This window comes from Saccostrea echinata, unplaced genomic scaffold, assembly GCF_033153115.1.
Source record: "Saccostrea echinata isolate AGI-Se365-2 ecotype Australia unplaced genomic scaffold, CSIRO_AGI_Sech_v1 ptg000001l, whole genome shotgun sequence".
Taxonomy (NCBI): Eukaryota; Metazoa; Mollusca; class Bivalvia; order Ostreida; family Ostreidae; genus Saccostrea; species Saccostrea echinata.
In genome coordinates, this window is record NW_026889750.1 from 4,160,453 (window position 1) to 4,178,220 (window position 17,768).

A 17,768-nucleotide genomic window follows, 5' to 3' on the forward strand; every position below is an offset into this window, starting at 1 on the left:
TTTAAAACAATCTATATTTTACCTTTAGAGTGATAAATTGCAAATCTTTTCGGTAGCAAAATGATCCTAAATTTATATTTTAATTTTTTAATATGTCATTAAGTATAAAAAAAAAACTTATTGAGCATTGATCAAAATATAGTGTTAACCCACCTATCCACAAAATAGTGTTACTTAAAATACCGTTTTATGAAAAATGGTAATTTAAGTGGTTTTTTAAGTCTTGATTATAATCATTAGATTAATAAAGATATTAAAGAACACAAAATACACGAAATACGTATACACCATCCTGAGACAGAGTACTTGTGAGAAGTATATACATGATCGTATGTTTATCAGACACCTGGGGGGGGGGGGGGCAGGGGGGGGCTCACACTTTTTTTTCCAAACAAATTCTTTTCTATTGAAAATGTTCATTGAAAGGACGGATGCCCCCCCCCCCCCCCACTTTTTATTGCAGTATATTCAAATAAGGGTAATCTAGTAGTGTATGAATGAAAGTTGAAAAAGGATTTTCGAGTTAGGACAATTTTCTTTTTTTTTTTCTTTTTTGCTTGTCAAGCTTTTTCAGGTAAGTTGAATTTTTTTTTTTCTCTGGCTGCCCCCCCCCCCCAATTTTCAAAAACGATGCTACGTCCTTGTTTATAACTCTAACAATACTAGTACAGCTCATAGCATACAGAGGTTTGCTTAAAAACATGTACAATTTGCACGAGTAAATATTTGATTTGATTACAGGCTGTTCATGTAACTTTTATCATGTGAGGGTTTGCCTTCAACACACCTGAGGGAAGTGGATTTACTTATCTGTAATGGGAAAGTAAGACATCGTATTTTGTGAAATACTTCATATGGGTAAATGATTTTTTTATAATTATAAGTTTGTTTTTAAAACGTTATGTCGGTGAGCGCACGAAAAGGTGCTTTAAATAGGACAGTGCAAAGTGATGACAGTTCCCTAGGAGATGAAGAAGAACCGCTTCTGCAGAGAAATGAGATATATAAAACGTATAAACGTCGATGGTACGTTCTGTTCCTCTATAGTTTAACTGCATTTTTGCAATCTGCAGTATGGAACACATGGGGACCTATTACTCAGTCTGCGGAGGTAGTGTTTGGATGGAAAGACAGTCAGATTGGATTGCTAGCTAACTGGGGAAATATTGCATTCTTGATCACCGTTTTCCCAACTTGCTATCTAATGGACACTAAAGGTAAATCATTGAACCTTCTTCAAACCGAATTTATTTTATTTCTTTGCAAGGTGTGTGTTTTGAATTAGTTTTCCAAATTCGACGTGGAATAGTTTATGTTTTAGTTACTACATTACTAATTAATACGTCATCTTCAGTCTACGTGTTGTACATGTATGTATTGATTCCCTGTAAAGGTTTTAGCTGTAAATTTCAAAAAGATTTTCCTCAAAATCTCCAAGTTAATATCAACCAAACTTGGCTCAAGTCACCCCCTGGAATAGAACAGGAGGCAAGATACTTTCAATTTATTATCAAGCTTTATCAATTGGAAAATGCCTGATCAATCATAGGAAAAAAACGAGATTTTCGGGAAATTAAACAATAATTCTGAGGTACAGAAAGTGTATATTTCTCAAATCTGTCTACCTTTTCATGTTTTATGCAACAGGGTTACGAGTATCCCTTTTGGTCTGCACTGTTTTATTGCTGATTGCTACTGGACTCAGATGCATAACACACGAACCTCAGTACGCTACCTGGTGGGTAATGCCGTGTAAATGCTGTTAAACAGTATTGGCAAGGGTCTAATTGTGATTTGAAAAGTTAGTTATCTTTTATTCCTTTTAATTATTATTTATTGTTCATGCTTTTATTTGTTTGCTTTTGTTAATGATATTTTATGTATTCTATAACATGCATTGAAACGACTTTGAAGCATGTTGGTATTTTTTAAATGTCACTTTCAGAAGACAACCATAACACTTAGTTACACAAACTGTATCAAAATATGTCAGAATTTTGATGTAATTTTCTTTCAAACGAGTTTTCAAAATAAAATCTGTCTTTCAGGTTGATAAATTTCAGTGCAATCTTAAATGGAGTTTGTGGAACAGTGCCACGTGCTGCGCCTGCGCAGGTTGCCAACACGTGGTTTCCTCCAAATCAGAGGACAAGTGCTACAGCTGTAGTTTCAGTATTTTGCTACTTGGGTGTAGCTATGGCATTTGTTATAGGTATAAATAAACATTTTTTTTCTTGCTATATATTCCTTTTCTCCCGAGTTTAAAATACGAGGATCAATACACTTGATACATTATCATGATTGATAGAATGATTTAATTTTGTTGTTTCAGGCCCACAGCTGGTGACATCACCAGAGTATAAAAATGAAACTCAAAACCGAAATTTTACATATACATTTAAAAGGTACATTTTTTTTTCACATACCTGCCACAAACATTAGGTCATATTTAGAAAAACTCTGATACATGTATTTGAGTTATTTTTAAAATTGCTTCTTACTTCTCAGTGAACTTCATTATTTTTGCATAAAACAGATTCATTTTATTCATGACAAAACCAAATAAAAAAATCAGTTAAAGTGAAAACTGTCTAATCCAGCACTGGAAACACATTTCACTGTGGATTCCAACATTCATTTTCATTCCAGTTTTACTATTTTCCATTTTCTTTATACTGTGCAATCCGGCACCCTGTCTATTTCGACATAAAATTTGTCTCCCAGTGCCTGTCAGATTAGACAGGTTTCACTGTATAAGGAATATTTCTTTTCTTGGAACATGTTTCAATTTAGCCTAATGATTAGCATTAGCAAAACAACTAAATTTACGGTAATGTTAGATTATGAAATGACTATAAATAAATTATGAAAAGTTTTAGAACAAAAGTAAATATCACGTGATTAGTCGAGGCAAAGAGATGATCAATTAATTAAGATATATACAAGTACATTAGAAAAAAACTCTAAGAAAACTTTCGGTTATTTATGACAAGATATTGCAGAGAGAAAAATATAGTGATTTATAAAGAGTGATTTGTATTAATACCGGTATCTATTTTTTCTTTATGAATACTTATAGGAATTCTGAAACTATCTAATTCGTGTATCTGTAACCAACCACCCTCCCCCAGTTATTTAGGGTTTTCCTACATAATTTATTCAGGAAGGTACCGTTATAACCTCATTCGCATTATGTTTTACTTACAAAAGGGTTTGTATTGACTTTTTCTGTAATTATTTGATTTCCTAGGATTGCACAACATTTACAATACTATAAAACTATGGTTGCATTTACGAAATGTTTTCCATGAATTTGAAGCACTTGGTGGACGTGGCAAGTTTGACCCCTTATACACACACACAAAGAAATCAAAAAACACTAGTTGAGAGGTTTTCTTGTAATCAAAGGTTTATTATATTTGTGTTTCAGTTTCTCAGTTACTTTGCCAGTGATGAATAATGATGCATAATAGAACAGAAGTATAGCTCTGTCAAATTAATTAATATGATATACAAAATACTTTATCTTTTCTAATACCTCCTTAGAATAACACAGCATGACATATTAATGTTCATCAAACTAAAAATTTGATGTACTTTTTTCCATAGATTAACTACAGATCTAGATTTAGCAACACTGGACACCTCAAGAAACAATTTGAATTCATCTCAAGGTAATACAGGTATCAATGACGTGTTTAATAAATGCACAATTAATTTTTTTTTAGATATTTAGAAATTCAGTGTAAAAAAAAAAAACAAACTCACTCACTGGAATTCAATAAGCCTGAATGTGTGCAAACCGACCTAGTATTGTAGAAAATTATATTTTTTTTCTTTTGCAGTTTTGGTTAATTTTATTCATATACGCAAAGACATTATGTATCTTATGTATTACGGTAAGTAGTACGAGCGGTATGTACTGGTCCCCAGCTGATAAAGCAGGTACCAACATTGTCTTTGTTTGTAAGGCTCATATCTTAATTGTATTTTGGAGGTAGTGGGATTTATTTCTGCAAGTAACAATCCAACTTATACCCATAGTTCTCTTTTCAAGGAGGAAATTCTTCAAAATCATATGTCATTTTTAAATATTTTTGATATTCCCAACAACCAAAACGAATTTTAATTACCATACCTATACTGGATTCCTAAACTTCATAAAAATCCTTACAAACAAAAATACACAACTCCATATGAGTGAAAAATTCTCGAGGGGGACGTTAAACAATAAACAAACAAACAAACATAGCTGGTTCCAGTAAATGTTCTACCAAGCCCCTTTCTTTACTCCTTACTAAATATTAACAGTGACGAAGAAACTTCAGGAGTACTGTATAATACCAATATATTTGAGAATGGGTGTAAATCAGATGTGGATACTTAAAAATCTCAGGATCGAACTTTTAGAAAATGAAATCATAAAATTTTACCAAAATCAATAATATCAAAATGTACGATTTTTCAACACTTTATACAACCATTCCCCACGATAAATTAAGTCTAGGCTTTCTGACCTCATAGACAGCTCTTTTTTCAATCAAAACTGAACTCGTAAATTTACTAAATACTGATTGTACACACAAGTACTCTGAAGTGGTTTTTAAAAGGATGTTTGATTTTCTAATTGATAATATCTATGTAGTTTATGGACATCATGTCTTCCAACAATCTGTCGGAATTCCCATTGGTACCAATGGCGCCCCGATATTAGCAGACCTATTTTGTATTCATATTAAGCAAAATTTATTCAAAAACTTACACATGAGAAGACACTTGATGTGGCCTCCATTTCGATATATCGACGGCGTACGTATTGTCAATTAACAATAGTTATTTCCATTCATATGTCGACTCAATATTTCCCAGTGAAGTTGAAATAAAACATTCCACACAGTCTACCACATCTCTTTCATATTTCGTTAATTTACTATAAAAAGACCTAAATCGTAACCTATCAACAAAACTTTATGATAAACTTGATGACTTCAACTTTCTATCATCAATTTCCCTTACTTATGTAGCAATATACCTTCATCATCTGCATATGGGGTTTATATATTCCAGTTGATTTGATATGCAAGAGCATGCTTCACGTACGAACAGTTTCTAAAACGATGCATGCTATTGACAAACACGTTGATGAAACAAGGATATCAACAGTCTCGTTTGAAGTGATCAGTTTGCAAGATCTATGCTCGATACAATTGCCTTGTCGGCAAATACAATCTATTATTAAGTAGAATGCTGACTGACGTTTTTCAATGTTAGGCTATTATTTATACACTGAATTGTCTGCAGATTTTTCCGTTTGCCCGATCATGACCATGAGCACACGGCGGGTGTGACCGGTCGACTGGAGATGCTTACTCTTCCATAGCACTCCATGGATGTTTTTTTAGAGGTCCGTGTTCGCTCTGCTCTCGATTTTTATTGTTTTAATGGATTTTATGAGCTTGATTACTATTCATAATCTCCATATTTCATGTACGTATTTGAATTTTTCTCTTTTATTAAATTTCTTATTTAAGCAAAGTTATTGAAAAAGGATTAAAATTTAATTTACCGTTCCCTTTCCTTACCAGCTACAATCTCACAGTAAATCAGTTACATTAAGTTTAGACTCGTTTTTGACTATATTATTCTAAAAGCTATTTTAGGACCAACAGGTACGGAACATAATATTGTTCTCAAATTTATCATTTCTCTTCCTTTTTTATACTGTCCTTTCGTTAAACAATAATTGCGTCGACCCTGATCTTACCCTTCTGTCAAGAAAAATTGGGGGTAAAATTACGACGGTAAAACAACATTTTACTGAGCACTGTTACTTTTCTTTACAACATATTTCAATTGCTACATAATTCTTTTATTTTTAGAATTTGCTGCCATTGTACTGTTATTTCTGTGCAGTATTTTTATGCCATCAAAACCTCCAACTCCTCCAAGTCTTTCAGCCTCGACAGAACGAGTAGTCTACAGGAGGGCATTACTGAACATTGCTCGGTAACTTCTAAATAAGTTTTCTTTTAAACTAATTCCCATTTATTCTCAAAACCTCTTTTGATTTTATGTTTGAACTAGTCAGCCAGTGTGTTTCATGTATAAATATTCCTCTCAAAAGTCATTTTTGTGTGTCTGAAGAAAAATCAAGGCAAAAAGAATGTTTTTTAAAACCTGCAAAATTGCAAGGAGCGAAGATGAAAACTACGTACATGTTTATGTGTAAAATAGTTTGCAATTTCAATGCTGTATCTAACACTAGGTACATGTACGCACATGTACACACTTTTTCGTTAGACTTGATATTCAATTTGCCAGCACATCATAGTGTAAATGTATCATATATTGTTTTGCATATTCTGCAAGAAAAATTAGCTTGTAAATTGCTAGCCTAAACATTGGTACATGTATCAATGAACACTTTGGTCTGCATTGGTAGCATAGATCTCTATCATTGAAATCACATGTTCATATCAGGGGCAATCAAATCCGCATACTCAGAAAATTTGTCAGTGTTAATGGAGTATGAGTTATAAAATATTTTATCAAAACATTGAATAGTTTCGTGCATAATTGACATATAAATTTTTTAAAACATCTTTTGTCAGTTTCAGTAAAAGTAACAAATCTTGTATGAAATTTTCTTTTTGAGCTCAAGTTTTAAAAATAATTTTTTAGAGAACAAGATTAGGATTTTGTTTATGGATTTTACTAACTATAGAAATAAGGCGGTATGGTTAATTGGGCTGGCCTACGCTCTGCCATCAGGTGTATACGGGGCCTGGGAAGCAGTTATAGACATTATACTGAAACCCATAGGAATAGGACAGGTAATATAATAAATTAGTATATTATTTTGTTTGTTTTATTCATTTTTTTATCAATTCGAGCTAGATTTGTGAGCATTATCCAGATTTAAGGATTAAAGGGACATAGACACAGTTTTGAAGTTTATATCCTACAAAATTTTGGTAGCATTTGATAGCTAATATATTGCATTTCAGACCCATATATTATAAAAGTATATTTAAAAACTTATTACATCTAAAAGTTATCAGAACTTCCAACTTGGAACGTGTTGATTGTCTTACATCTTTGGAATACACTTACTAAAATTTTTTCCTAATAATTCCTAATAATTTAGAAAAGTGGGAAATCTGTGGTGTATTTATAAAATAAATGAAAACTATAGAGATAATAGAAATGTAAATAGCAAAACGTTGAAAGTTCGCGTTCAGTGGTGTATGCAGTACAAATCGAACACACCCAGTAAAATAACAGAGTTCGAGCTCCTGTTTACAAACACATGTGTTTGGTGCAGGGATGGGGTAATCGTAATCGAGTAATCGTAATAGATTGTAATGATTACATTTTTCAAGTAATCGACAGTAATCTGTAATCGAAGAGATTTTCGATTACTTGTAATCGTAATTTAATCGATTACAGCTAAAATTTTCAATGTAATTATAATTACTTTTTCGATTACTTTCGATTATTTTATACATAAATGTTATTTTGGAGAATTATTTCCAGTCAGTTACACAGAAATATCAAATATAAACCACCTAGTGTAATGTTTGGATTTCCTAACTTTTATTATCATAAGTGTAATAATGTTCTCAATAAAATTTGCATTAAAGACCTATTGGTCTAGTATTAAATAATTCAGAAGTGTATTTCAACCATTTATTAATAAAATATACAGATTTTTCGTGTGCATTTTACATTTGACCCACTGTCCTCTTGCTGCATGTCCTTTTTCATATTTCAGAAATTATAAATAGCAAAAACAAATTTAAGTGCTGTATTAAATATAAATTTGGTAAATAAACTACATTGCATGTACTCGAAAAAAAAGAAGATGGAAGTACTTTTTCATATCTGAAAATGTTTAAACAACTTCAATCTTGTGTTTTAGTAACTTTAAAATTTGCAAAATCATTCTCATGTTTTCATTCAAAATTGTAAGGTTGCTTTTATATCAGGGAGAGGTTATAAGTGTCTGTAAGAGAGGGAGTGTGTCACTGTGTTTGCTTATCTTAATTGGCTAATTAATTGACTGAGACATCCCTGATTTGCAGATAATGAGGTGTAAACTGTGAACTACCTAGTGTTTAAATTTCATTCCATTGAAAACAAACGCTACCCAAAAACATGCCAAATACCAGGAAAGGGTCTGAAAACAGTAAATCTGGGCCTGAAAAAAATGAAACGATTGTAGCAACAAACGACCTAACATTAACGTCCCTTAAAACTGATCTACACGAAATAAAAGAATGCTTGCAAAAAACGGTCAAAACATGCGATCTCGAATCTATGGTGACGAATATTGTGAAGGGACTTTTAAAGATTCATGAAGAAAATGCAGAAAAACGAGAAACACAATTAAAACAAAAAATTGATGGTCTAACAAAAGACGTTGATAGATTAACATTGGAAAATGAATCTCTACGAGAAAAATTATGTGAAACAAAGAGATCTTGCTACTTTTGCCACAGTGAAGGCCAACTATAATGAGCAATACAGCAGAAAAAATAATATTAAAATTTACGGTGTTCAAGAGACAAAAGACGAGAATATTATCGAGGTCGTGAAATCTGTATTGAAAGAGAAAGGGGGTGTAGAGGTCAATGAATGTGACATAGTGGCAGTTCACAGAATACCAGGATCCAGGGCGAAAGCACCAAAACCTATTCTTTTGAAGATGAAAAATAACGACAAAAAGGCCCACATAATGCGAAAGCGATCAACGGTGAAGGACGCCCCTGGTAACGTTCGATTGGGCGACGACGTTACCAAAGAAAACAGCGAGTTAATTGCCCGCCTGTTGGATAATGAATGTGTAACGTCGGCATGGTACTTCAATTGGTCGGTTTATGGACAGGTAAAGGGAAAACGAGTAAGGTTTGATATTCTAGATGACATCGAATACAAGGTAAATAAGATCCGGGACTAAAAAATCCGACCGTATTCCCACCGACGTTAGTTGACAGCAATATTTATCCGGTGTCATAAGCATTGACTTTTTTCCAAACAGTGACTCACTAGATCACGGTAGTCAACTTGTTTTTCTGTGAATTTTTTTTTTAACTGTTGATAATCATTATCTGACTTACTGTATTGTTGCCTTTTCTGTGCTCTTTCTTTATTTCTTTTCTATATCTCTATCTCTATAGTTGACTTATATTCAATATCATGAGTTCACCTCCATGGTTCCGTTGGGTATCTAAACGTTTTTGCGTAATTATATCAAATGGTTAAAATTCTATCAGTAAATTGCCAAGGTTTAGGTGATATTGTAAAACGCAAGGATGTTTTCAATTATTTAAGAGCGTTGAAATATAACATTTACTGTTTGTAAGACACACACTTTTCCTGTGATATCGAAAATGAAGTAAGAAATTTATGGGGATATCAGTGCTTTTTTAGCTCATATACTACAAACTCCAGGGGAGTTGCAATTCTGATAAATAATAACTTTGATTTTAAACCCCTTGCAGAAAAGGGTGATGTTGATGGAAACTATATTTTGCTTAAAGCATGTATAGAGGGACATGAAGTATTGATATGCACTATATATGGTCCTAATAATGACACACCACTCTTCTATGAAAACATACAAAATCACACTGAGGATATGCACTGTAGTAATTTTATCTGGTGTGGTGATTTTAATTTAGTTTTAAACCCAGAATTAGATTATTATAATTATAAATCTATCAATAATCCAAAGGCAAGAGAAAAGGTTTTGGAAATAATAGAAAATAATTGTTATATTGACCCTTTTCGACAATTACATGAAAATGTTCATAGGTACTCTTGGAGAAGAAAAACTCCTTTGAAACAAGGTCGTTTAGATTTCTTTTTAATATCAGAGTCCCTTTTGTCAGGTTTAGAAAATTGTACTATAGAATCTAGCTACAGATCAGACCACTCCATGATATCATTGTCTATAGCCTTTAACGACTTTAAGAAAGGAAGGGGTCTATGGAAGTTTAATAACTCTTTACTTCATGATGAAAAATATCTGGAATGCATCAAAAAGGTTATCTTAGAGGTTAAAAAACAATATGCAATTCCAGTATACAATTTTGATAACATAAATAATATTTTAGATCCAGACATTTTCTTCACTATTGATGATCAATTATTCCTTGAAACCCTGCTCTTTGAAATAAGGGGTAAAACTATTTCCTATGCAACTTATATCAAAAAGAAAAATGAAAATAAGGAGAAAGAATTAATAGAAAATAGTAGAATATTGGAAGAAAATGTTAGTGAAAATAATATTGATGAATTGTGTAGTAAAAAGCAAGAATTAGAGAACATTCGAAAACATAAGTTACAAGGAACATATATCAGAAGTAGAGCAAAATGGGTTGAGGAATGTGAAAAACCATCACATTATTTTTGTACACTAGAATCCAGAAACTTTACTAGTAAGATCATACCAAGATTGGAGGATAATAATGGAAATGTTATTTATGACCAATCAGAAATTTTGAGGGAAACAAAATCATTTTATGAACAGTAGTGTTAAATCTAAAGCAAACTAGCATGGCGCGGCGCCATGCCCTTTTCTCTCGGCGCCATGCCCTTTTTTCCAGCGCCATGTCCTTTTTTTCCTTGCAAAAATAAATAAATAAATATGCCTAGCAGAGGCAAGATGGACTAGCGGCTTTGTTTATTCAGTGCATGCTGATTAGCCCCTTTGTTTATTTAATGCACGCAAAGGTGTGAATTCAGGACAGGATATATCACTTCTCGCTTGAACGCACACAGCCACCTGGCCAGGTAACATGCCTCAGGCTGTCAGGGTATAAGAGATAACACGAGAAAATATCATTTGATTGCATTGATTATGCAAGAATTAGCCCAATGTCAAAGATAGATTAATTTGTAAATTAAAATGTTACACATTTTAAAATCAGGATCGTTTTTTTTTTAAATTGAAAGTAGAAAAAACGGAGTTGATGAAGAAATGTGAAAAATAAAACTGCTGATGAATTAAGTCAACTTACAATGTACAGTACCAAAAAACTGAATATTATGTGTGAGATGGGCTAGGAAACAACAAAGTATAAAGTTAGTTTCTTTCATTTCAATGATTCTGCGTTCTAACTTTTTGAGTTGACACCCAGAGACTCAATGTCTCTAAGCCAGAAAAAAAATTTAACCAATTTATATATTATTTCAAGTTTAATTTTTTGGTATAATATCAGTTTTCACTTGATTTTTTTGGTAGATTATTTTCAAAATAAAGAAAATGTCCTCTTAATTTATTATCCAAGTAGCAATTTTGCAATTTTGTTCTGTTATTACCTCATACACAAATAACAATATTAAAGGAAGGGAAAAAAAATTCATACCCTAAACTAAAATAATTCTTGAGCAAGTGACAAAAAGATTCACACCTATTACTTTTTAATAATAATAATTTGAGTACAGAAAATATTTATAATTTCAAAGACGTTAAAATAGTGCCCTCATGAAAACTTGTCGCGGCGTAAAGTGCCCTTTTGATTATTGGATTATCATGCCCTTTTTAGGGTCTGGATTTAACACTAAACAGTTATATACAAAAAGTACAGTAAATACAAATATTGATTTATTCAGCAAGTTAAGCAAAAAAGAAATACCTAAGCTTTCATTCAAAGAGTCAGAATCTATAGAAGGCGAAATTACTATGGAGGAGGCCTCTTCTACGCCTCTTCTACGCTTTACAAAATGAAATCAAATAAATCCCCTGGATCAGATGGGTTTTCTGCTGAATTTTTCAAGATGTTTTGGAAATATATTGGTTTTTTTGTAGTTAGATCTATTAATTACGGATATAAGAATAACAGTCTGTCTATTACACAAAGACATGGGGTCATTACTTTGTTACCAAAAGGTGACAAGCCAAGACAATACTTAAAGAATTGGCGACCTATTACTTTGTTAAATACCGTCTATAAAATTGCATCTGGGTCTATTGCTAACAGAGTAAAATGTTATTTAGATAAAGTAATTAATCAAGATCAAACAGGATTCATTTCCAATAGATATATAGGAGAAAACACAAGGCTAATTTACGACATAATGCATTACACTGAGGAAGAAAATATACCTGGACTATTACTACTTATTGACTTTGAAAAAGCCTTTGATACTTTATCATGGAGCTTTATACAAGGCGCACTTAACTTTTTTAACTTTGGTCCCTCAATTAAGAAGTGGGTATCGCTTTTTAATACAGACATTACATCTGCAATAAACCAAGGTGGTAATCTCTCTGATAGAATTAACATTCAGAGGGGTTGCAGACATGGTGATCCTTTGTCACCATATATATTTATTATATGTGCTGAAATTTTAGATTAAACAAAAATATTAAAGGTATTACTGTAAACAATATTGAAAAAAAGATTTCTCAGTTAGCTGATGATACATCAATCATTCTTGATGGTAGTAAAGAGTCCCTCACACAAACATTGGAAACATTAAAGGAATTTTCAGAAATGTCTGGATTACATATTAACTATGCCAAAACTCACATAGTGTGGATAGGTTCTAAAATGTTTAGTGATGAAATTTTATTGCCAAATTACAAACTTAACTGGGGAACTACCAGATTTACTCTTCTAGGAATACATTTTGATGTAGAATTGGATGAAGTACAACAATTAAATTATGAACCAAAATTAGTACATATTAAATCAATACTTAAACAATGGGAGAAAAGGTATTTAACTCCCATAGGGAAAATTACAGTCATTAAAACATTAGTTTTACCTTTATTAAATCATATTTTAATGTCAATCCCAAATCCTTCTGAACTGTATTGTAAGGAATTGGAAAAAATCTTCTTCTCATTTATATGGAATAACTCAACGCATAGAGTAAAAAAAGAAGTAATTGTAAAAAAAAAATATGAAGATGGAGGTTTGAAAATGTTGAATCTGATGTCTTTTATAGCTTCCATGAAATTATTTTGGATAAGGCATCTCATCTTTACAAATAGGGGGATTGAACACCTCATTCCAAAATTCAATTTGAACAAATTTTTAAGTTGTGGAATTGAATACACTACAACCTTCTTAAAAACATTGAAGAATAAATTTTGGACAGATGTTTTTAAGTCATGGATAATGTTACAAAACCTTGAAAAAAAGTTTGATGTTGCTGGTGACTCACCATTATTTTACAATCCACATTTACATATTGGTGGAAAACCATTTTATAATAAACAAATGTTTGACAGTAACATTAGACAACTTAATGATATCATAAATGAGGATGGTTCACTCTTTACTTATGAGTGTTTCTGTAACACCTATCCAAATATAAAGATTAATTTTTTAGAATACAATAGTATTATTCATGCTATAAAGGCTTGAATGAAAAATTCTGGTAAGGAAAAAACAATAAAAAAGCTCACTAACCCATTAATTATGTCAAATATCTACACAGTACTGAAATGTAAAAAATCTAAATGCTATTATGAAATCCTTAATCAAAATTCTTCTGTTGCAGCAGGTAAAACACATTGGAGTGAGCTTCTAGAAATTGAAATTAAGGAATGGAAAAAAATTCACATAATACCCTTCAGAGTAACAAAAGACTGTAAACTCCAATGGTTCCAGTATAGGATTATAAACAAAATTTTAGCAACAAATTCATTCTTATTCAAAATTAAGAAAAATGACTGTAAGTTCTGCAGTTTTTGCCACACCGAGGAGGAAACAATAGAACACCTTTTGTGGGAATGCAATAGTACACAAATTTTTCTAGAAGAATTTGTTCATTTACTTGAAGATAAGACTGGTCTAAAGATTAGAGTTACTAAGAAATCTTTTATTTTAGGGTTTATTGATGAAAACACTGATGTTCAAAATGCTATTCTTCTTTGGCTTAAATATTATATTTATACTGCGAGATGCACTCAGAAACCTATTAATGTACATACTGCAATATCACAAATGAAATTTCATTATGAAACACAAAAATTTATTTCTTATAAGAATGGTGGAAAGGAAAAGTTTGATACCCAGTGGAACAGGTGGAACCTACTATTCTCTTAACTTTCACCCTCTCTCTCTCTCTCTCTCTCTCTCTCTCTCTCTCTCTCTCATAAAATAAAAACGCACTTCTGCTTCTGAAACTTGATGTATGTATATAATGTTACGTATGTTGTGTGAATAAAAAAAAAGAAAGAAAGAAAACAAACAATATTTTTAAAACAATTAATAGCTCTCAAAACACTTATTTCAATATAGAATGAAATTGTGCTATTAGTTTAATTACTTAAAGACACATTTAATTTACATGTTTATTACTAGCGTTCTAATTTACTTATTTTTTTTAAAAAGACACGTACAGAAATGTTTAATGTGTACTATCAACATACGGGCAGCCCAAATACTTCTAATGAAGTAATACACAATAAAATAATAAATAATTTTTGCAACAAGTCAATAAATATGGAGATTCAGACCCAAGGTTGAAAGGAATAATTAATTCCTTGGCATATTTTATTGTAGGAATCATGTCTCCACTTTCCATGGTAGAGAATCCCTCATTTGGGCATTTAGTGAGAATGTTAGCCATAATAAAACCTTAAAAGAATCTGCACTGAAACTGCAGGAACACATTCAAACTTCAGTGGATAACATCAACATTTACCATTTGAATATTGTTTGATATTTGAAGGGATAAAAACTTGGAAGTAATCGATTATTAATCGATTACATCTTCCAAAGTAATCGATTATAATCGATTACAGGACAAAAATGAGTGTAATCGATTAATAATCGATTACACAAAATTCCTCTAAGTAATCGATTATTAATCGATTACATTTTTCAGTAATCGTGCCCATTCCTGGTTTGGTGGACGGTTATGAAGAGTGCCGTTGTCATCAAATATTAAAAATGTTCGTGTAAGCTCAGATCATTGAACTAAAGTTATTTTAAGTTATTTGCCTCTTTCCTTAAATTTCCTCAGCATCTTATGGCGGTAACCTCGTTTTTTTATCCTTATTCCTCTCGCCTCTTGCACACAATTGCTTCATATGATGCAAATATATGAGACAGAAATTTACAGAATCAGTCCAAAGGGATTCGACTAACATTCTTCTTAAAACTTAAGATGTTGAGACAATCTCTTGCATTGAAAACTTTAGTCTAAGATTATATTTAAGTTTGGTCATAGAATTAGAAACTGCGTCAAAATCATAGCGAAAATATAAGCAGTCTGTAATAAAATTTCAGACTGAGATTGGCTGGATCGGATTTTACTCCATAATGGCAGGCTGTGTCACAGGTCTAGCAACTGGAAGGTAAAAATACAATTTGCTTTTATCCACCCTTCTTCTTTAAATTTTCATTTCATAAGAATTATCTACAAAAATTGAGAAAATTTGGTTTACCATAGATCCTTAAAATGTTTATATAATATTTATATATGTGATACATGTACATAGATTTTCAGATGTGTTTATGCGGCATATGAGACTCTTCGTTTTGGTAATGTTTGGTGTGGCGGGAGGATCTTTTGTGTGGTTCACGCTCAGTTGCGTCAAGGTCATTCCAATCTCTACAAGTAAATGCTTACACGGTTTAAATATATGCAGAATTCTTACGACAGACTCATTTCATTTATCATCTGAATGATAAAACATTGTGGAGAAGATATCGGAATCATTTAAAAACTTCAAAAAGGTCTATAAAAATTTATCATAAGCTATCGTTAAATGTTGCATAAAAAGTGCTTGAGCAAATTGTTAAAATACTTTTAAATAGATATTGCTAGTTGATGTACCCGCGGTATTTATTTTGCTTTGTTTTAGTTTTTTAAGAGGCTATAAGTTGATACGTCGCCTTAACATTGTAGCGTCTTGATCTTTATGTATTTTAGTACAGGTTTACCTGTCTAGTATCTTGGGAGGTATGTTCCTTTGTGGAACTCTGCCCCTGTTTTATGAATTGGGGGCGGAGTCAGCCTTCCCCGTGTCAGAAGGAGTGACAGGAGGGTTTCTGACATGGCTGAACAATATAGTCGGAATCCTTTTCTTACTTTTGCCACAGATACCTGATATAGGTGAGTTTGACGAGTTCGGATTCGTTATCTACGTACCAATGATAAGAAATCTTGAAACTGACACGCTTGCAAGAAAGAAAATGCCATCTCATTTGATCAAAAATCTAGAAATGAAATAATTTTTTTTTCATCAAATTTTCTATTTTACTTGGGTTTTAAGGAAGCTTTTCTGGTGTTTCTAGGCACAGATTGGATGAACTGGACTTTGGTGGGCAGTGTTGCTCTAGGACTGGCCTTCCTATTTGTCTCACCACAGCGATACACTAGGACTGATATAGATATATCTGTAAACAAAACAGAGACTGCTCATTCACAAACCAAAGTAATAGCCAGAGAGAATGTATATGATAATGCATCATGATAAGCAATATTGATATTTGAACTGGTATTGTAAATAGGATTCTAAGCACTTATGAATTACTTTTATTACCACTTTAGTAAAACCGACCAATATCTAGGCCTTGTCCAGAACAGTGATATAGTCTACTATGATCACTTTTGTTATGAAATATCAAAGCATAACTCGCTATGATTCACGGAAGATACTCATTCATTTGAGGTCAAAGGCCTGCTAATTTTCCAGAATGGATAGTGAAGTTTTTTTTTTTTTTATAAATAGTTTTACACGTTTTTAATGCAATACCATATCTTAATCCACCAGTTATTTAACAAAGAAAGGTTTAAATGTAGTTAAAGGTGCATAGACACAGTTTTGAAGTTAATATTTACTCAAATTTTCTGCATAATTTCATGACTTATATATTGCTATAGCATTTCATACGAAAATTTGATAAAAATCTTATTTTATCTGGAAGTTATTGAAACTTCGAATTTCTGGACGGTTTGATGGACGCATCCTTGCATTTTCACAAATTTTAACTTTATCCTTATTACTTTAGAAAAGTAGCAATTTTGTTGTTTGTTAATGAAAAATATTAAAACTATAATGCAGAAATTTCGATTCAGAGTAGAAATGTAGAAAGCAAAATCCTCTCACAAGTATTGTCAGTCCGTGCTCAATGGTGTGTGCAGAGTTTAACAATTGAACACACCCGGTGAAACGTAAACATTAACATAAACAGAGCTCGTGCCCTGTTTACAAAAACAGTTTACGTTTCACGGGAGTATTCAATTGGTTAAACTCTGTTCCATATACACAACACTGAGCACGGGCTAACAATACTTAAGTGAGTGGGTTTTGCTTTCGCACATTTTTACTCTGAATTATCTGGATTATAGATGTAATATTATTCATTAATGCACAACAAAATTGCAACTTTTCGTAAGGATAAAGTTAAAAATTGTGAAAGTGCAAGGATGTGTTAATCAAACGCATCCCGAAATTCGTAGTTTCAATAATTACCAGAATAAATAGGCTTTTAATTTTATTTTTGTGTGAAATGCTATAGCAATATATGAGTTGTGATATTATACAGAAAATTTGAGAAAATATAAACTTCACATCTGTGTCTATGCACCTTTAAGGTATTATGTATGTTTTTTTTATACTTGTCCTCAGCATGCAGGAAACCATATATCAGTGTAGAAAAGAAGAATATATCTTGTACAGCTGATAAGATTTCTCTGTTTAAACATTGTTAATACACTCGTTGTATATGCATGTGAAAACAAGTGAAAGAATACTTACAGATCTAAACGATCAAAAATGCATAATTGTGTTTGTA

The 17,768-nt window shown here is 32.0% G+C and overlaps 2 protein-coding genes across 2 annotated transcripts in view; one reads left to right on the forward strand and one right to left on the reverse strand.

Moving 5' to 3' along the window:
- The window catches only part of LOC133183620 (thioredoxin-like protein 4A), a 137,697-nt gene extending 133,648 nt beyond the window's left edge, over positions 1–4,049 (reverse strand). The window contains exon 1 of the mRNA XM_061318564.1: positions 4,039–4,049. The gene's annotated coding sequence lies outside the window, so the exon portion shown is untranslated. The remainder of the gene's footprint in view (positions 1–4,038) is intronic.
- LOC133181805 (solute carrier family 49 member 4 homolog) lies at positions 902–17,165 on the forward strand. Its single transcript, XM_061316414.1, has 12 exons — positions 902–1,217; positions 1,648–1,738; positions 2,049–2,212; positions 2,333–2,405; positions 3,610–3,674; positions 3,849–3,899; positions 5,880–6,006; positions 6,725–6,833; positions 15,255–15,322; positions 15,467–15,585; positions 15,901–16,083; positions 16,266–17,165. Exons 1-12 carry the CDS (start codon positions 902–904, stop codon positions 16,442–16,444), a joined length of 1,545 nt encoding a protein of 514 aa, XP_061172398.1. The 3' UTR covers positions 16,445–17,165.
- Positions 17,166–17,768: the final 603 nt, after the last annotated feature.